Source organism: Kalmanozyma brasiliensis (assembly GCF_000497045.1).
Source record: "Kalmanozyma brasiliensis GHG001 unplaced genomic scaffold PSEUBRA_SCAF5, whole genome shotgun sequence".
NCBI classification, from domain to species: domain Eukaryota; kingdom Fungi; phylum Basidiomycota; class Ustilaginomycetes; order Ustilaginales; genus Kalmanozyma; species Kalmanozyma brasiliensis.
In genome coordinates this window covers 768,397-788,227 of record NW_015961988.1, presented here as the reverse complement: position 1 = coordinate 788,227, position 19,831 = coordinate 768,397, and the positions used below count along the sequence as shown (strand labels likewise).

General features: G+C 59.2%; 6 protein-coding genes across 6 annotated transcripts; 3 read left to right on the top strand and 3 right to left on the bottom strand.

Annotated features, from left to right (window-relative positions):
* Positions 1–28: 28 nt before the first annotated feature.
* PSEUBRA_005329 (uncharacterized protein) lies at positions 29–1,999 on the top strand (the record flags this gene model as incomplete). The annotated part of the gene is made up of 1 exon (XM_059465506.1): positions 29–1,999. One exon carries the CDS (start codon positions 29–31, stop codon positions 1,997–1,999), a length of 1,971 nt encoding a protein of 656 aa, XP_059321630.1.
* Positions 2,000–2,094: 95 nt separating this feature from the next.
* PSEUBRA_005328 (RNA recognition motif domain protein) lies at positions 2,095–6,180 on the bottom strand (the record flags this gene model as incomplete). Its single annotated transcript, XM_059465505.1, has 1 exon — positions 2,095–6,180. One exon carries the CDS (start codon positions 6,178–6,180, stop codon positions 2,095–2,097), a length of 4,086 nt encoding a protein of 1,361 aa, XP_059320438.1.
* A 1,439-nt stretch (positions 6,181–7,619) lies between these two features.
* On the bottom strand, positions 7,620–8,162 carry PSEUBRA_005327 (Glutathione-dependent formaldehyde-activating enzyme/centromere protein V; the record flags this gene model as incomplete). Its single annotated transcript, XM_016438751.1, has 1 exon — positions 7,620–8,162. One exon carries the CDS (start codon positions 8,160–8,162, stop codon positions 7,620–7,622), a length of 543 nt encoding a protein of 180 aa, XP_016290622.1.
* A 910-nt stretch (positions 8,163–9,072) lies between these two features.
* On the top strand, positions 9,073–10,197 carry PSEUBRA_005326 (Ribosomal protein S5, N-terminal; the record flags this gene model as incomplete). The annotated part of the gene is made up of 1 exon (XM_016438772.2): positions 9,073–10,197. The coding sequence occupies one exon, from the start codon at positions 9,073–9,075 to the stop codon at positions 10,195–10,197; it is 1,125 nt and encodes a 374-aa protein (XP_016290621.2).
* Positions 10,198–12,018: 1,821 nt separating this feature from the next.
* Positions 12,019–16,839, bottom strand: PSEUBRA_005325 (Sec8 exocyst complex component specific domain protein; the record flags this gene model as incomplete). The annotated part of the gene is made up of 1 exon (XM_059465504.1): positions 12,019–16,839. The coding sequence occupies one exon, from the start codon at positions 16,837–16,839 to the stop codon at positions 12,019–12,021; it is 4,821 nt and encodes a 1,606-aa protein (XP_059320437.1).
* A 506-nt stretch (positions 16,840–17,345) lies between these two features.
* PSEUBRA_005324 (Nicotinamide N-methyltransferase-like protein) lies at positions 17,346–18,545 on the top strand (the record flags this gene model as incomplete). The annotated part of the gene is made up of 1 exon (XM_059465503.1): positions 17,346–18,545. The coding sequence occupies one exon, from the start codon at positions 17,346–17,348 to the stop codon at positions 18,543–18,545; it is 1,200 nt and encodes a 399-aa protein (XP_059321629.1).
* Between the last annotated feature and the right edge of the window lie 1,286 nt (positions 18,546–19,831).

Sequence of the window (19,831 nt, the reverse complement as noted above, 5' to 3'; positions counted from 1 at the left end):
GACCGCATCGACTTCGCCCATCTTGGCCATGTCGCGGCAGCCGAGGCCGCCATACAGAGCGTTTCCGGCAGGTATGACCGAACCCGATGACACCGGCGAAGGAGCCAGCGGTGTCGAGGACAGTTTTCGTGGTACGACCGCTTTCGCTCCTGGCCGTATGTTCAGCCGTCCACCACATCTGCAGACCGGCACCAGCGCATACGCGTTCGCAGCCACGCCAGATGCTGTTCCGGCGCTACCGCCACACCAAACTGGCTGGCAGCCCGCCCGAATGTCGCCCAAAGTCGGCTACTCCAGAGTCGCATCCTTCGAAGGCACACCACAAGCAGGGCCAAGCACGCTCTTCAACGCTGCCCCGCCGCGCACTGAAAGGCAACAAGCGGTAGCACGACCACCGGCGCTCAACATGGGTCCACCCATGCCCGTCTTTGCTACGGCGCCCAGTGCTGGCGGGAGCAACCTCTTCGCCCGACCCCCGCCCATGCCAACCATGACCGGCTTTGCAAGCCCACCCGAAGCCTCCCTTTCGACCTCGTTCAGCTTTGCGCCCCGAGGGCCGGCGAGTAGCATGTTTGCCCTTCCCACGATTCGACCTCCCGTGCAGCTCGCGCCGTCGCACGCACTCGTTCGGCCGGCTCGTCCAATCGCTGCAAACACCGCAGCGCCGCCTCCCGCGTTCTTCAACCCCATCGCCGCAACCCCTCCCAACGCTACGACAAACCTCGACGCTGCAGCTCTCGCCGCCGAGCGGCGCATCCGCGAAGCTAGAGCCAACCCTCGTCCCGCCGATCCCGTTCCGCGCCAGCCGAGCGTCTCCTTTTCTCCGATCATCAGCACGCCGCAGCATGGCTCGTACAACGCCCTCCCTCCGCCGCCGCCCAATCGTGCCGCTGCCGGGGCTGCCGCACCATCCCGCACCCATTCAACAGCACTAGGGGTCGACAGCAGCATCCCTCATCTTAATCGCGCCCCTCGTCTCGTCTCTACCTCGCACAATGTCTCGCTCTCCACCGACTCTGCATTCACTCGTCCAACCGCGACTCGTCTCTTCCCCACCGCGCCCAGTGCGCCATCCCAGCCCTTGTTCCCTTCCACGAGCTCGACCTCGCATACGGCCGAGCAATCGGTGTCGTGGACGGCGGACGAGCCTTCCGTCACCTCGCACGTCCCTCCGCCTGTCCGGCTGCGCAAGTGGGACGGCACCCAAACGCTCGTCCCTGCCTACCTCGTGTCGGATTCTGCAGAGCAGGCGGTGGAAGAAGAGTGTTTTGACGCCGACGTCCTGCGTTTTCGGCCTGCCGATCTTCTCGCCATCCACGCATCGAAGGTTCTCGGTCAACCTTCCACCCCACCTGCAGACGAAGGGGTGGATGCGGTGAAGGGGATATTGGAGATCCAACTGGGTCTACGCGGGTTGCACGGATGGTATGGGCATTCCTATCGAAACCCTCGGGCGCGACGGTCCTCACCCCCACCCGCAGGAGAGGAGGGGGATGGATCGAGATCGCGCAAACGTCGACGCACTTCTTCTCCCGAGAGCACACCAAATTGCAGCACCGAGATCGCGGATGAAGACGAACCGATCATTGTATACGACAGCTTTGGGCGGATTCGAGGTCATATTTCGCTGCCGAACTACGCGCATCATGGTGGGCCGGCGTTTCCGCTGCCGGAGCCGAGACAGACGTTTGCCCTGCGTCACGCGGTAGCTGCCCAACTCGTGCTGACCAGCGGCACAAGTTTGGCGGACAAGGAGACGAGGCTGGTGCGCGAGGAGGAGGTGTTGAAGGAGCGCTGGGCGGAGTTGTCCAGCAATCGAGCCACGGACGAAGGGCAAACGATCCGCTCCACCCGCTTCCACACCGAGCTCAAGGACAAACATCAGGCGCTCGAAACGTTTCGTTCCACCCACCGAAAAGCTTTGCTCAAAGGTCTACAGAATGCGTTGCTCGACTCAACACTCGTCGCGCCACCCAGACCGATCGTTGCACGCCAGTAACATCACAGAATCATAACAAATGTATTCCTTGCCCAAATCTGATACCCAAGAATAATCTATCTCTATAAACCTGATGCGATGCGAGAAACTGAAATCTATCGTGAGCCGGCCCCGTTCGCGCCGGCGTCTGAACCTGTGTCGAGCGCGGACCCATCGAGGGCCGAGCTGGAGACACGCAGGCCGAGCAACCGCTCTGTCTTGCCGAGCGGGCTGGACTCGTGAGTTCTCCCTTCCAGCCCGAGTCGGGGTGGCTGCTGCTGTGTCGACTCGGCGAAGGGAGCACCGAGTCCGGTCGCACCAGAGCTTTCGTCCACAGCTGGAGGTGTGGGCGTGCCAGCCTTGCCGCGAAGCTTGGCCATAGCCGATGCGGCGGCAGTGCGTTCGGCTGTCATGCTGACGCTGCGGCGCGAGGATGAGTCCCGGGCCAGCGCGGTGCCCTTGACGCTGAGTCGGGCGATCGTGTTGGCCAGCTCTTCGGCGCTGGTGCCAGCAAGTATCTCGCCTGATGGCACGTCAGAGCCCATCGATCCTGCGCTATTGACATCCTGGGCGCTGCCGCTGGTTGCCGAGGGACCTGATGCGAGTGGCGTCTGCGCTGGCGAGTCCATCGACGCACGTCGAGTGAGGTGCGAGACGTTACCGGCAGCAACCAGGGGGAATGGATAGCCGTCGCTCATCGAGGGCTCGACCGCGGCCGGTGTTCCGTCAGACGCTCGTCGGGAATGCAGACTATGGTTGCCGACGTCGGCGTGCGAGGGACGTCGAGGGCCTGCACCGGGCGTCTTCGCGATACTCAATCGGTTGCTGTCTACCACTTCGTCAGCATCCGGGTTGTGCGCAACGATAGAACGGCGAGGCACGGCTGGGACGCCGCCTCCGCCTTGTCTGCGTGGGCCAGAGGGCTGGGACCAGTGAGGGGTCGCTGGCTGCTGGTTCGAGCCGTAAGCGCCGCCGAATCCACCCGCCATGGCGAACATGGGATTGTAGCCGACGGGTGCTCCGGGCGTCAGGCCGGTCGAGGCATTCATCGGAGCACCCTGCTCGGGCCCGCCATCCTGCGCGCCACTGCCGGTCACGGGGCTGAAAGGATCCAGGCCCGGGCTGAGAAACTGAGGATAGAGAGGGGGCGTCTCGGCCACCTGGTGGAAGGTGAACCCAGGCATGCCGAGAGTCATGGGCACTTGCATGCCTGCCGTCATAGGGCTCATCTGACTAGCTTGCGCGCCTCCCAAGGCCGCGCCGAAGCTGTTGGCGAATGTAGAGGAGGGCAGCTGAATACGCCCCGGATGCGCGCCTGCCGACTGATCGTACTGAGTTGGCACAGGCGGCGAGACGAGGCCCGGAGACATGAGATCCGACGGTAGATAGGACGAGGCGGCGCCGAAGTCGTTGACGGGCATGGCGATCGACATGCCGTGATCCTTGTCACGCGACGATGCTGTTTGGCTCTCCTCTTCCGTGTCCCCATTCGATTGAGCGAAGAGACCGAACGACTGCGAAGTGGAAGGACGGCGATCTCCCAAATTGCTTCCTTGGACACTGAACGCCGAGAATGACGCGTGTGAGGTGGGCGCCTGCATCGATCTTCCAGCGTCAGCAAACGCAGAGAAGCCAGATGCCATCTGCTGCGATTGTTGGTGTTGCTGGCCGTACCTCTGGTGCTGTCGCTGTTGTTGTGATGCCTGCTGCTGTTGTCGAGTTTGCAGTGAAGGCTGATATTGTGCAGAGTACTGGAACATAGCTGGATTCTGCTGCTGGAAGGCCGACTGGCCGAACGACGCCTGACCTTGATGCTGCTGTTGCGACATCGAGAATTGACTGGGCGCGCCGGCCCTATTCTGATGCTGCTGCTGCTGTTGTTGCAGGAATTGTGACTGATACTGCTGTTGATGGAATCCGCCTTGCATGCTCTGCTGCTGAGCTTGAGGTACGACGGGCGGAGCGCGCACATTGTTTGTCATGTGCGATGGCAGAGCTGCAGCGGCAAAAGCGCCAGTGTACTGAGCTGGATTGCCAGGCGTGCCAACGGCGGGTCCGTTCTGCGCGGCGAATCGGTCAAAGTGCACCTTGAGCGTGCGACCGCTATATTCGTAGCCGTGATACAAGCGCACTGCGTTCTGAGCGTCCTCCTGAGAGGTGAACAGAACAGTACCAAATCCTCGACTGCGGCCATCGGGACCGATGGCGACATCCGCTCGCTGGATATTGCCAGCAGCGCGGAAGAGGTCTTTGAGATCTTGCCATTGGCAGTGGAAGGGCAGATTGCCGACGAAGAGCACTCTGCCTGCGTACGAGGTGGTGGGCATCTGCGAGTTGAACGGCTGCGACTGCACCGATGCCATGGCCGGTGCTCCGAAGGAGCCTGGTCCGGCCGGCCAAGGCGCCATGGCCGTGGCACCGGGAAAGCCAGTCGGCACAGAGGATCCGCCGGCATTCGACGAATACATGCTGGATGCCGCGTCCGTGACGCTGGGGCCCCACACGCCGGACTGTGGAGCGCCGGCCATGCCTACACCTGATTCGGATCCTCGACGAGAGCCCATCCCGTGGGAACTGAGCGACTGCACGGCGGAAACCGCACGATGTTGGGCTTGTCCTGCAGATCCGGGCTCGAAATGGGTGCCGGGCTGCTGACGATCCGGTGTTCCCTTGCCAGAAGTGCTGGACAGGCTCTGTCCCTGCAGCAGTGCTCGCTCAAGCTCAGACTGCTGGAAAGCGCCAGCGCCGTCCCGGCCGGCCTCGGAATGCGCCGAGAAGGATGCGCGAGAGGAGATGGGCTGAGAAGGATCGGCCAGACGAGCATGTGCGGAGAGCGGAGAGGGGGAGGCCGCGCCCGAAAAGGAGCCAGACGTTGGGCCTTGACTGCTTCCAAGGCTGCCACCTGGTACGCCAAGGTACTGTTGAGCGCCCCCGTGTGAATCGTGCGAGAAGGAGTTGAGACTCGGCGCTGGTGGCCCGTTGCCGAATGCGTTGGGGGAGGAGGAGGCAGCACCGCCCAAGCCGTGCGGCACAATGGTGGGCATGACGGCGCTACCGGCGACACCAAGAAGCGCGCCGCTTCGGTCGACACGCACGTCGAGCGTTCTGCCTTGCCAAGTGAAGCCACCCAGCATGTCGGCTGCTTTGATCGCATCTTGCTCCGTGGCCATGAGAACGGTACCATAGCCACGACTGCGATTGTCTGGACTCAAAGAGACGTCAGCGCGAAGGACCGTGCCGGCTTTTCGAAAGAGGTCCTTGAGATCCTGCCATCGGACTCGGTAGGGCAGATTGGACACGAGCAACTGCGTGCGTGGGTCTGAGGCAGAGAGAGGACCGGAGGTGGGCGCTGGTGCGGAATCGACCAGAGGATCCAGTAAGCCAGCCGCGTGGGCGTAGGCAGGATCCGAAAGCAAACTCGCATCGGCGACAGGGTAGCTGCCAGAGAAGGAGCCGGAGCGCGCGGACATAGCTGCTGAACCAAGATCCGCAGAAAGGAGATGGGCGGCCGGGACGGAGGGACCATCGGAGAACGATTGACGTCCGAAAGAGGGTCTCGCACCTCCGCTGGTGCTATCCTGCACGACCCAGTACGGAGTCTCCGTATGGTATCCGAACGAGGGGGACGGTCCGCGCTGATGTTCACCTGAGGCGTGTGGCGGGACGAGAGAAGTAGGTGAGTGGTGGTTGAGGCTGGCGACGTCAGATTGCTGCTGAAGCGGGTTGATAGAGTTGGCTGCAAAAGGCGATTGGGTGCGACGGGAGCCCGCGGCTGAAGGTGCAGCTGCAGCGACACTCGGATTTGAGATGGCACCTCCACTGCTGTTTCGAGAGTGGTCGCCGGTGCTTCGAAAGCGGTCGTTGAAGCTGTGATGAGCCGCTGCTGCGTGAGCTGCCTCGTTTGCACTTGTCGACATGAACTTTGGAAGCGCTGAAACAGAAGCCTGGTCGGACGTAGCTGTCGATCCATCCTTGGAGCTAGCGGCGGACGCATGATCGAATGCGGAAGAGGTGAACGAGCTTGCGCGACTGCTGAGCGACTGGCCGTCCGATGCGATGCCATGAACGCGACGTGAAGGGTTCAAGGACATATTGGCACCGGGACCAAAGGCGGTGGCATGTGGCGAAAAGGGGGAGCTCGAGAGTCGGGAGCCGGCGCTGGGTGCTCCGTCCGAGGAGTTGGCGGAAGCGTTGGCCGACATCTCGAACAGCGTGAGATGAGGCAGGATGATGCTCCGTGAGCGTCGAAAGGCGCAAGCTCAAATGTCAACTGAGTGGGTGTGTTCCTCGCGCAGCAGATGTGAAGAGCGAACGAAACGATACGTTGACAGAAGCACCAAAGGTGGTCGCAAAGCCTCGCAGGTGATGACCCGAGGCGTGAAGATGGACACCGACACCGGAAGAGTTCGACAAAGGGTGTCTAGCGATGAAGGAGAAAGTGTAATGCCGATTCCAGCTTATTGGAACTGATTCCTGGCGTACGAGTATAACGATCCGAGGAAACGATTTGATACGACAAAGAGCATGCGTGAACTGGACCTAGGCTGGGGGACCCGAATCGATGGAGCTTGCGCGATGAGGATGTTGGCGAGTGATCTGAGAAGCAGGAGATGACCGAGATGACCGTGGCAAAGAAGTCCGAGCCCAAAGAACGAGGAAAATGACGAAAGAACCCAAACCGTTTCCAAGAGAGAAAGCACCAAGCAGCCCAGAACGATGACGAAGACGGTGACGGTGACAAGAGCAACGATCCGCCTTTTGAAGAAGGTCGTGGATGCTGAGGGTGAAGAGATGGTGGTGAGAAGAGGAGGATGGGCGGGGGAAGGTGACAAGAGGAAAATGGACTCGGGGCTAAGCGATCCTTGCGGCGGCGGACTGCCACCTCGATTCTGACTGAAGCGAATCAGGGCCGAGGCTCTGTGGAGAAGAGAAACTGCAGCAGCAAACCGCGCCCAATTTTAGTTTGGCTCGCATTTCAAGATGTGGCAGATCAGCGCGCTGCATCATCGTGTGGTCTGCGATGGAAGGAATTGGCCGAGCAGTCAATTCATCGAGGCGCTTAGCGTATTCCAGCCTGCCGTATCGACTCTCTTCTCTGAACGGTTCAGTATCGTCGGATGAGCCGTCGACAGACTCAAGTGACCAGCGGCTGATCCGATCAAGGTGTGTCACACTCCCACGGCCCTTCGGAAAAGGCGAAACATCATTTTTGCGTTGAGCTGACACGGAGTCAATCGTGGCAGTGTGGCAAGCGCAGTGCGACAGCTCTGCGGGTCAGGCATGCCGTGTGGATATTCCGCGATCTGCTTTCAAGATAGATCAGTCCAGCGGCGAGTAACATAGAGCTAGCTCGGGCCGAATGGAAACGCTCGTCCACGCGGACAGCAAATGCGGTCTGCAGCATCACAGCGTCATGATCTACAACCAGGACCCTCCCCAGGGGCCGCCTTGGTGTGCACGAAACATGAATATTCATGCTTACATATGCGCACAAGCGACAAACGCAAAAGTGCTCCATACAACCTCGTTCAAGTCCAGGTCCACATCGACCGCGACACCTGGTAATGGCTTTCTTCCCTCTTTCAGACCTTCAGTTTTGGAGAGGATGGCAGCAGAAACACCGCAAGACGAGCGAGCCAGCCTATAGTTTTGGTTTCTTCTCTGTGCCGTAGAAGGCGCCTTCGACTTGCTTGATGCCTTGCGCTCCGTGCAACCAACCGACGCGGTCCTTGGCGAATTGCTCGACACCAGGCTTGAGAACGGTCTCGACCAGGCTGAAGTCATCCACCGTTCCGAGTCGGAGAATGCTGAAGCCCGGGAATCCTTCGCCAACGCGGTACAGCAGCGAGCCGCATGTCTTGCAGAAGTAGTTGGTCATCTTGTACCCTGTTGCAATCGTTTCCGCTTGACCCCAGTGCGAGAGGTTGTCCTGGCCTCGCAGGTGCCGCAGATGCGAGTCTTTGACGATAAAGTTGGACGCAAACATGGAAGCCGTGATCTTGCGACAATCGACGCAGTTGCACACGAACGAACCAACATAGCCCGGCTTCTTCAGAGGGAAGGCCAGCTGAACCGCCCCGCAGAAGCAGGTTGCCGTTGCTTCCTCCGAGTTCGACCATCCGTCCTGAGCAATGCCTGCGCGAGGGAAGTGGGACTCATTGCTGTGCTTGGTATTGTCCGACATGCTGCGTAGCCAGGAAGAACGTGATGAGAGGGGGGTTGGGAAACAGGGCCGAGGGAGAGACGGCGTTCGGTGAAGGCAGACAGTGCGAGAGACAGATGACCGCGACTATTTGTAGTTGAGCAATACGTCGGGTAGAGGGTGCTGCGGAGAAGGCGTCAAGCTTCGAGTCAGACGACACAATTACACACACACACAAAAGTACGACGATATCTCCGACTGACAGCCGGCGCTTGCGCAACATGAGCAAGCCGTTGGAACGGCTGATGATCGTGCTTAGGGGGTTCGACGTTTCGGCTTCAAGTCGCGTGTTCGGCTTGCATCTGGAGAAATGGCTCGGTTATGCATAATCGGATCTTTCTCCACAGGGCATGGGCACTGGATCGCGGCGTTAGCAATCTAAGCTGCCGAGGCAGTTGCCGGCGTAGGATAGACTTGTATCACCACTCTTGGCCCACTGTTCACAGCAACGCTGTCATGACGGGATGCACTTCCCAGCCCACCATCCCCCGCCCGAGGCAACGAACGAAGGTCTGCACGCCAAAATTAAATTCATGAGAAATTCAAGAGCAGCGAGCGTCACGATCCTCGACAGGCTCTCCCCGCGTGGCAGAGTCGGTGTCGCCTCGTCGGCGAGGCTGGATACTTAATGCTTACATAATCATGTGCCGCTCACGAGACCTTCCGACGCTGAGGTGCTTTTTGACTTTCTTCTTTTTCTTCTCGACCGGAGCAGCGGCTTGCCCACGCAGTTTGCCTCAGTTCACCGACCATCTCGAGCACAGCGAACCTCACTTCTCATCGTCCGACAAGGTTCTCACAGTGCTCGCACCTGTGCAGATCAAGCACACGAAGCAGCGTTTCCTCTCTGTCGACCCGCCATCCTCAGCTGCTCGCTGACCTCTTCACCGACATGGCGTCGACCAACAGATCCGTCACGGGTCTTCTTCGAAACCTATCACTCGCTTCATCGTCAGCGTCCACCTCGACACAGCAGCTCCGCGCTTCTTCGATAAGCGCAAGATGCTTTTCTTCGTCGCGGGCGAACAAGGTTGATTCGGCCTCTTCCTCGAATCGCTCTGTCCAGCCCTCGACTTCATCCTCTGCTTCCTCGTCCAAGGCACCCTCCACTTCCTCCTCGAAGAAGCCGATCAAGACCATCCCAGTCTCATCGCCTCTGCTCGACAAGCCTATGCCCATCGACTTCCCATCCAGCACGCTTAGAAGCTTCCCATCGCTGCTTCACTTTGCCGATCCTGTGCTCGACGCTCACCCGGACAACGTGATCCGATCCAAACCCACCACTACCACACCTTATCCGTCGACCGTCACCTTCCTCAACGAGCCGCGCATGTTTGAGCCCACTCCACCTTCGGCCGACTCGCTCGTCCTCTCATCCGGATCTGACGCCGACGAGGTCAACTCGGAGCAGTACTTGTCCACCGTCACCCCACTCAGCGTCAAAGAGGTGCGCGACCTGCACCGTCACGCTATCGCGCTCAAGCGCGTCGTGCACATGACCACCAAGGGCAAGGATGCGAGCATGTACGCGCTCGTCATTGCGGGCAACGGCAACGGTCTCGTTGGTTACGGCGAAGGCAAGGACACCAACGCCTCGAAAGCAGGCCGCAAAGCTTTCCATGAAGCCGTCAAGGGTCTGGACAGCGTTAGCATTCACAAGGGCAGCGACGGCTCGCGCACCATCGAGACGCAGGTCGAAGCTAAGTGGGGTGCAAGCACCGTCGTGATGCGCCCTCGCCCGGCTGGCTTCGGGCTGCGTGTACCGCCTGTCATTCACGCAATTTGCCGCTCGGTCGGCATCACGGATTTGAGCGCCTCAATCTATGGCTCGTCCAACCCGGTCAACGTGGTCAAGGCAGCGCTGCAGATTTTGTGGGGAGGTGCGGCTCCGTTGGGCATGGGCGATGGTATTGGTGGCAAGATGCGAAGGAAGGACAAGGGACGCGGCATGCGCGGTCGAATTGACATCGAACGCAGCCGTGGTCGTCGTATCGCCGAGGTCAACATGTCCAAGTAGCGCTCGTCAAGCTCGTCTCCTCATCTCACGGACAATGACAATCCATCATCAGCAAGGCTGTCTCTTCGGATTGCAATCATGGGCGGTGAAAGCGCCTCTTCTTCTGCTGCAGACGGCGACGGATCGCTTCCGACTGATTGTGAGCTTGTGAATTCTGAAGCGTGAGAATCGCTCACTCGGATGCACCGACCTTGTGAAGCTCAACCAGCGAGACGCTGACGGCTTGTCCAGTCATCCTCGCCTCTCAGCTTCCCTTCCCACGCTCAAAATGTCGGCTTCCTTCGGATGTCCCGTTCGGCTTGTCCGGCGAAACCTTGACCATTCGTTTTGGTTCGTCTCTCAGCGTGATGACAGCTCGTTGCAAAAAATCGCCTCACGGGCCCGCTCTTTCCCTCGCATCGAGGCTGATTCACCCTCAATGTGCTTTCTCGGCACGTCCTGGTCACAAGGCATGCGCCGTCAAGGCTCGAGGGGAAGTGTTGAGGCAACACGACGCGTGATGGGAACGCACGAGCCTCCTGCCTTCTCCGCGACTCAGCCGCAACTCGACCCTGCCTCACCTGGCGCAGGAAGACACGATCATGAAGGCTCAGTTGCTCTTGCTCAACCAAGCTGTTCGCGACCCGATCCAAGAGTCGGCTGAGTTTTGTCCGGAAGGGCGCTTTTGCAGTGTGTCCGTGACACGACTCAGCCCGTCCGTCCCCTCGCGTCGTCGACTATAAAACCCCTCACCGCACTTCCAAGTCTCGCGCTTCTCCCTCTTTCCAACTGCACAGACGACCAGCGCTTCTGCACACTCTACCGCGAACTATCTATCCTTCTTCACATCTATTGACCACTTTCATTCACGATGAAGACCCCCAAAGGTGAGTGCGGGAGCGACACTGGGCGCCATCGTACACCCAAAGGCTGAGGCTGACATCTGGTGTTCTGATTGCTCTGGACAACGCTGCTAGTCGGAGACCAAGGTAGGATCGTCTTCTTCCTTGCATTCCCGTCCGAGAGTATCCGTACTGACATGAGAGCGTGCCATCGTCGCAGTCCGCTTCAACATTGGTAACAATGAGGAGTACGGTGTGGTCCAGTTGATCGAATGTAGGTCTTTTTCCGTTCTCTGCCCTCGATCTTGTTGGGGACGGCACTGACTCGTAACGTTTGACAACCGCAGCTCGCGAGGATAGAACGGGTAAGCTCGCCTCCCCTCACCATCATCTCACGTAGCGTTACGACTGACTCGAGGCCGCGCGTCTGACACAGTCATGGCTACGCTCCGCTACGAGACCAAGAAGTGAGTGCGCCTTTTCAGCTCGTCCCTGCAACAGGACGACGAAGTAGCTGACGAGACCGTCTCGACACCGGCGCACGACGGAATCCGACAGGGGCGAAGTCACTTCGATCCATCGCAGCATGGTACGTATGCCGGCCTCGGCCGTTGGTCCGCATCAAGCAGATACTGATGGCGACGTTTTGCATTTTGGCTGTCGGTGCACGGGTGACGGTGTAGGACAAGATCGAGGTTGTCGTAAGTCTTCTCGCAAGAGCGATCCGGGGAAGGAAACGCTCGCTGACGAGCTTGACAGCAACCGGTGTACGACCACGGCGCGTTTTGACATATAACAGGAGTAACGGCAACGTGCGCAGGCCATCGCGCTCAACACCCTCTCGACTCTTGACTTCTTGTTCTCTTTCGACACTTTGATCCTTCGTTCGCATCCTCATTGGCACTCTTGACGCCACGTTTTCGTCGCACTCTCGAAATCCACTCTCTCATCTGCACTCTGTCGAGCTCTGTGTGTGATCGTGATGGACATTGCATGTGTATCACTCGTCATCGGACTCGTGCTCACCAGCAATCTCGTGTAGCTCGATAAGATACTCGTTGAGCTTCTGCCTTGACACGCCGTCCAATCCCATCGTGCCTGCGTTTGGCTGAACCAGTCCCAACCTGTCACCTCCCGCGCTCTGCCTTGCGACATTTTCCACGCCCAACGCGAGCAGCAGTACGGCCTGCAACTCTTCAAACCTGACCGCTTTCACCTGCGCCCCCTTTGCAGCGTGACGGAAGGTCTGTTGGAATCGCCTCATCCCACCCAGCAGCTCGGACGGCGTTTTCGCGTAGAGGAGCTCGTAGAACCGACGTGCGCGATCGAACCTCACTTCAAGCTCTGGTTCCTTGTTGGGTAGGATGTTCTTGAGGTTCTGCTGAAGGGCGAGGATGTTGCGGAGGAGCTTATTCGTTCCTTCGCGATTAACGGCGCACAGGTCTTTCACCAAGCTGATGAGGGTGGTGTCGATGAGCATGGAGAGGCCTATAAACACGAAGGCGCGAGATTCCGCGGGAAGGGAGAGGAGGAGGATGTCGTCGAGCGAGGAGAGCTCCGAGTTGAGCTCCACGATGTGCGGCGCAGGTTCCAGGGGTGTATCGTTGACAGCGTAGGTGGAGTCCGTGATGGACAGGTGCAGGTAGGTGAGGATGCGAAGACGCAGTTCGACACGGAGGGTGAAGAGGAGCGTGGAGGAGAGGGCGTGGTAGACCGAAGAGAGGGTCGAGTAGCGTGCGACCAGGTCGGGCGTGAGTGGCAGGGGGAGGGACTCTTCCGCTTGCTCTTCGTGGTTGCTCGGTCTGGTGGCGTCGATGGTACGACCGTCGTTGAGCGCGAGCACGTCGACCACGCTCAACCTCGCCTTGGGTCGTTTCGACTGCAATCCATCGGCGCTATTCTCGACGACAGGTTTGAGCCGCGCAATGTTGGCCGCAAACCACTCGACACTGTGCTGCAGACATCCTAACGCCATCAGCTTTTTGCGCGATGTGGTGAGCTCGTGGATCGCAATTGGCGTCGCTCTGGCTTTGGCGTAGGCCAGCTCGAACCTCGCCTCCTGCGCCATGAGCTCCATCTTCCTCTGCGGGCTGGTAGCCGGGTCGCGCAGCTCAGCGAGACACGCCACCATCTCCGGCTTCTGCGCCCAGCTCGCCGACAGTGCAAATGCGCCCTCTCCCCCGTTCACCCGCGTTGCAGCTGTGTCATCGCCCTCGTCCCGCGTAGAGACTAGATCGCGGAACCGCTCGCTGCACTTCTGGTAGTACTGGATGATAGCCATCGCAATCAAGCGCGAGTACGACTCGCGATGGAACGGCGTCGTGCGCAGCATGCTATACAGGCTGTCGATGAGCACGATGACGTTCGAGGCGGACTTGACCACCGGTCGCGAAGCGGCGGTCATGCCGAGGTGTCGCGAAGCAGGGTCTTCGGCGAAGCTGTCTGCGTGCGACGTGGCGCCTGCGAAGAGCGTCTGGACTTTTTCTTCGAGTTGCGGGAGGAAGACGTCTTGGACGAATTCGTCCAGGAATGCGGAGAAGCCGCGGGAAGTTTCGCCGGCCGCTTCGGAGGGCATGACGGCGGCGACGCGTTCGACGAACGCGAGGGCGGGCTGGAAGAGGACTGACACGTTGAATGCGTCTGGCTTGACGAGGAGACGGTGGCCGGCGCCGTGGAAAGATTCAACGCCGCGCCCACCTCGGCCTGCAGTGGTAGCGCCGATTGGAGCGCCTAGAGTCGCGCCGGACGAGGCGACGATGATTTGGTTGCCGGGACGAGCACCGTTCAGGCCGCCGGCGCTGTCGCCCGCACTCACCAAGCCAGGCACAGACGCCTTGAGAGCCTGCGTCACAGCCAGCTGGTGCCTCTGCAGCGGTCCCACCTCTCGCCTCCCCACACTTCGCTTGACGCCAGCATCGGCCAGCTTGAACAGCTGCTTGCTGCGGTCTCTTCCAAATCTGTGATCCCGCAGCACGTCGTTGACCGAGACAACGGCGTGTCGCGCCGAGTTGCCGCCCTCGTCATCCATCAGGTAGTCGTGCAGCAGCGTTCGCACTTCCTGTTGGATGGGCTTCCACACCTGCAGCAGCGAGCCCACCCCCGAAAGCTTTCGAGATGCGATTTCATCTTTGAAGCCCGCTCGACTGGCGATCATTCCGGCGACCTCGTATACCACGCGATGACCCTGCAAGACAGCGTCCAGCTTGGAGAAGAGCGTCCAGAAGAGGTCTCGCATGGTCTCGCCGTCGCGTTGCAGTGCGGAGGTCTCGCCCGCAGAGATGCGCAGCATGGTCGACATGGGCCGCTTCGAGATGTTAAAGGACGAGCGCGAGGTGCGCATCGACTCGGTGAAGGAGCGTGCGAGCGCGGACGATGATGCGAGCAGCACAGATTCAGGGCGGAGCGCGACAGAGAAGCGACGGAGCGGCTCGTTGCGTGCGTCGACCTCGTCGATGGTCGTATCGACGAGCTGGTGAATCTCCATGGCCAGACGTTGCGAGACAATATCGAGCGCTGTGCCGAGCTTGCCGAGTCGTGCGAGGGACTCGAGGAGCATCTCGATGGAGAGGAAGGAGTCGGCTTCTGGGTTTTGCTCGAATTCGGCGCCGTATCGGCCACCTGAGCGGAAGCCTCCCGTTTCTGAACCTGGACCGCCACCTATCGATGCATCCTCTGCGCCGCCCGATCTGAGCTCGCCCGTCAGTGCAGAGAAGGACTTGGTCGAGGTCATCAGCGCAGATGTGGGAATGTCTGCAGCGAGATTCGGATCAAAGGTGGGTCTCGATCTGAGGCTCTGCAGGAACAGTGTCAGCTGCAGAGATTCGGTCGATGCTCCTGAGCCACCTTCAGACGAAGCGGTGCCGCCCATTGCAGGGCGGGACTCGCCAGTCGCTGCACTTGCAACGCCCGCGTACGTAGACCCAAATTTGACCGCCGGCAGGTGCTCCTGTCCGGCACTGTAGACATTCCACCGTGCATCGCAAAAATAGCTCTTGAGGTAGAGATGGTTGTGCAGCTCTTCGATCAGAATCTCGAGCATCGCTTGCTCCTGTCCTTTGAGGTAGGCGCGCAGGTCATTGGTTGCGCCCACCTCGACAACCTCCGGTTTGTCGATCGTCTTGAGGGATCGGACGAGCAGGTTGACGGACTCGAGGAAGCGCTTCTCCGCCATCAGACTCTCGAGCTTGTCCGGAATCGACTTGAGATGTTCGACCAAGTCCAGCAGCTTAAGCGCCTCCTTGACAGCTTGGCTGCGCTGCCACATTTGCACCAAGTCAGCACGTTTCGCTCCTAGGGCCTCTTGCGAATCCCTCAGCCGCCTGCGTGCGCCGCCTACGCTCGACTGCGCCGCATTGAGTGCTTGCGACACGTTGTTGTGCAGCGTGATAGCTGTAGCGAAAGACTCGTAGTGATCGTCGACGGTGCCCTGGAGCGACGTTTCGATGATCTGCTTGACCTGTTCGAACTCGTACCGGCTAGCACCGAGACTGCTGTGGTCGAGCATGGACAAGGCTAGTGCGACCGAGTTGAAGCGGTCATGCGCGAGAAAGGGCCATTCCGCCTCGACTTTGCGGAGAACGGCATTGATGGACTGGAAAGCGCGCGGCTCTGATCGATCGACGTAGCTGTTGAGCGGTTTGTGCACCTGCCGCGAGGTCTGGGAGATCTCCTTTTCGCTGCGACGGCGACTCGCCTCTTCTTCGGCGGTGGTGCCTCGCATGATACGTGCTGCTTGACCCTTCCTGCCTGCGGTGGTGAGAGCGGAGAGGACCGAATTGAGAGCAGTGGGCTGCTGACTTTCTGTGAGCGAGCCTAGAGGAATGCCTGACCTTCTACGCGGATCGCGTTGGGGACGCTGGCCAGGCACGGAGAGACTGTTGGCGGAGGTGGGATGGTTGCTATATAGCGCAGGGTGATGACCTTCAGTAGGGGTATCGACCGGCGAGAGCCCGTCGAAGAAGTCATCGCGGTCATCCGAGTCCGGAGTGCCTGGATGAGAGAGCTGCGTCATTAGCTGGGCCGAACGGGCATGACGATCCTGTGGCGGGGCGCCATGCGAGCCGATGGACACGCCGCCGCTGCTCTGTGCGGACGTGTTGCGGGCATGATATCCTCCTTGCGATCTGGAGGCAGCGAGGAGGTCTCGACCTGGTGCGTGGCCGGAAGGTGAAGAGGGACCAGCAGCAGGACGTGGATTGGATCCGACGGGAGGGATCTGGAGCCGCGGTCGTGAGGGTGCCACTCGAGTCCGATCCTGAGACGTGCTGGAAGCTGACATGGACGCGAGACCCTTGGAGATCTCAGGCGCCTGTTGTGGTCTGCGCATGGAGCGAGCTGGACGGAGCGGCGAGTGAGGAGTAGGATCGCTTGCCTCCAGCCCCGAAGGCGTGCGACCGTGCGATGAAGTGGCCGTGTTGCTAGCCGACATGGAGTAGGCTGCATCCAGCGCGAAGCTTGCTGTACTCTGCGCGCTAGGTTCTGCGTGACCGTAGATGCCCGCTCCTTGTTGCTGTGGGTTGAACTGACGGGAGGCTGTCGAGGATGAATGTGCATGGCCGGGCCTTCCCTGGTAGTTGGAGGCGGAGTCGGATGGGGCAAGGCTGACGTAGGAGGGACCTGCTCCTAGGCCACTGGGAGCTGCGCCAGTAGCATTGCCGCCGATGGACACCGAGCCTGGGTGCTGACCAAAGATGTCACCGACGTGTGGGATCTGGCTCCTCGCCGAGCTGAAGCTGGCAGAGGCTGTTCCGGCGCCAAGGGTGGTGTTTTCATGTTTGATCTTGGACCGGATGTTCTTGATAGTGTTGGAGCGGCCCGACATGATGGCGACGAGAGGCTCGTGCCCGATTCAGTATAATTCAATTCGAAGGTGATTGCATGCTCCACGAAGATTCCTGTTCCGGGATGCTCTGATGGACCGGATGGGGGCTGTTGTTTGGGCAAAGAAGGTCCAATGATGCTTCCTGTGGTGGTCGCGCTGATCAGAGCTGTCGCTGAGAGCTGCTGTGTAGGTGCTGAACAAGCGAATCGTGCATCAGAATGGGATGGTCATGGATGAGGAGCAAGACAGGAAGGTGGAAAGCGTGAGGGTCTCAGCCGCGGTTGGTTGGCCCAAACGCAGGCAGCCAGCCAGCAGGCTGAGTTGACTCGCTTTGCCGTCACAGAGCAGCACTCCACGGCGGCAGCCACAATCCGCCGCCTTTTTCGGGCCCGATTTTTGGCGTGATTTTTGGACCCTTAATTTATCCAAAGGTCCAAAAATGATTTCTTCTTGTCCATTTCACCACCATCAAGGCTCTCGAGACCTGCGCCCCACAGGCAGAGACCATGGACGCTGCTGATCGTAGCGGAGATCCCAACTTTCCTCACGGTCTTCGAATCCATCCAAGCAGCTCGCAAAGGCATTCCGAACCCGACAGTGGTCCGACAAAAGCTGCTCAGGACCGACATTCCGGGCCAGAGACAGATGGAGAAGCTTCAAGTTCGGCCCAGACAGCCTCGTGGGAGCAAGACACGGTCGAGGACATCCAAGCATTCGGCATAGCAGGAAGAATCTGGGAAGCTGCGTATCTGCTTGCACGATATCTTCGCCCAGCCCAACAGGTGCCTGGCGAGCTCGAGTTCGACCCGCCTTGCTCCCTCTTCAACACGACCAGTGACGAACCCTTGACAATCGTCGAGCTTGGATCCGGGGCTGGATACGGCTCCTTGCATCTTGCACGACAGCTTCAGCAACATGCCACGGAAACCGGCAGCAAGTCTTCGAAGGCGACACTCGTGCTGACGGATCTGGAAAACGTCGTACCTCTGATGGAACGAAACGTAGCCCGAGCCGGATACAAACAAGCCACGGAGCTCTTGGACGTACGCGTACGCAGCTTGGCCTGGGGCAACGACGCTCATGCTGAATCGCTCATCTCGGAGCTGCAATCGCTCGCATCCAACGACGTCAAGGCGGCTGAAGCAAATCCAATCTCACACATCCTGTGTTCTGATCTGGTCTACTTTCCCGAACTTTTGCCGCTACTGCTGAGGTCCATCATATCGCTCTCCTCGTACGGGTCCGCCGCGAGGTCAAGATACCCTTCAAACAGCTCGGGACCAGAGCTCATCATCTCATACAAGATTCGCTCCTTGATCAAAGAGCAGCCTTTCTGGTTTGCTCTCGATTCTTGGTTCGACTTTCAGGCTGTCGACTGCCGGTCGATCCCTCGAACAAACGGCCCCACCACAGCACAGGACGCAGAAGAAAGGACGGAATCGGATTGTCATCGCTTCGGTTCGGAGGGTCAAGACTATGGCGCACCAGCAACTTCGGATCAAGAGCTGTTCGTTTTCGTGGGACATCGAAGAAGGGACACGATCGGATGTCTAGCGCCGGAGAGCGATAGCGAGCTCATGCAGGGCAAGCGTCTGAGGCCTCGTCAGGGTCCAGACGGAGTGACTGTTATGACCATAGAAGCCTCGTCGGGACAAGACTACTTCGAGTGGCTGCTACTATCCAACATGGGAGCGGGCTTGGATTGAGCGCCATTGGACTCGTTCTTCTTCTTGGCGGACGTTGTCAAGCCATTTGACGGCTTCTGTGCACCTACCCAGTTCGGCTGGCTCAGCAACCAGCGGCGAAGCTCGTCAAAGGACTGGATCTGCGATCGAGGGGCTCGGACAGGCTGCTCGTACTGTCGTTCAGGTGGCCCTGTCGTCTCTCGAGTCGATCTGCACTCGATGGCCTTCTCCTCATTTGCATTCGCACTCGCAGAGTCATGGGTGAATTGCGGCGGTGGCGACGAAGCATCTTCAAAAGGCGCAGTGTAGCCGTCTCGAATGTTCCTTAGCCAACCGTCGTCCTGCGCGTCGTCATGATAGACAGGGGTTCGGTAGGGATAATGCTGTCGTAGCTTCTCTTGCCGTCGTCGCTGTCGACTCAGAGCAAAGCTGCCGCTTCCGGTCCAATTGATCGACATTTCGGAAGGTGTCAAGGAGAAGAGGATGTTGGATGTCAGATGCAACGTGCAAGACAAGAGCGTGTGAGGAGGTGTCCACCTATCTGACCATGCTCTCAATCCTAACCCAGCGCATTGGCCAAAGCAGGCCCAAGTTGATCCGCCAACGCACCGTTCATAGACCACACAAGCCGTTCACACTGGCTGTCATAGACAAACTCGATCTTAATAGTACCCCTGGGTCTTTTTTTCAGATGAGAAGCATGGGATGGACTGACTAGCGTCAACCTGAGCTAGCCACCAATCTCGTAGCCGTGACAGTGTCTTGGCCATAGCGAGTTGATATGAATGCAATGCGAGACTGCGTGCCAACTCTAACAATCTTTTTAAAATTCCACGTTGCTGTGTCTGTCGCGTTCCGACGTCACTTCGCAGCCGATCGAAGCAGCACCGTCTGCACCTGGCTGAGATGAGATCGCAAGCCACGCTCAGCTGAGCCATGCATTCCAGCCTTGAGAACCCAGAGCCAAAAGGGGCTCGATCCGTTAATTCAATTTTATTATTCATATATTTCTTTTTTTGGGTTCTCCATCGAAGGGTCCGCTCAGACACCGAGACGACGCACGATCCAATCAGTCAACTGAGCTCTCCTCCTCCTCCTCTATCATCATCTCGACAGCGATCCAAGAGCCTCGTCTTGACCCGATTGCTTGCCACCACCTTGTATCACGGTATCGACAGTCTGGCACGACCTGCTGTGGCCCCTGTTCAGCAGGCATCCCGATCTTTATCACTGTCCTTCACGGCTGCTACAGCGCGCTGTCGACTTATCTATGAACAACGTACACCGCCCCCTCTGAACGGCCCATC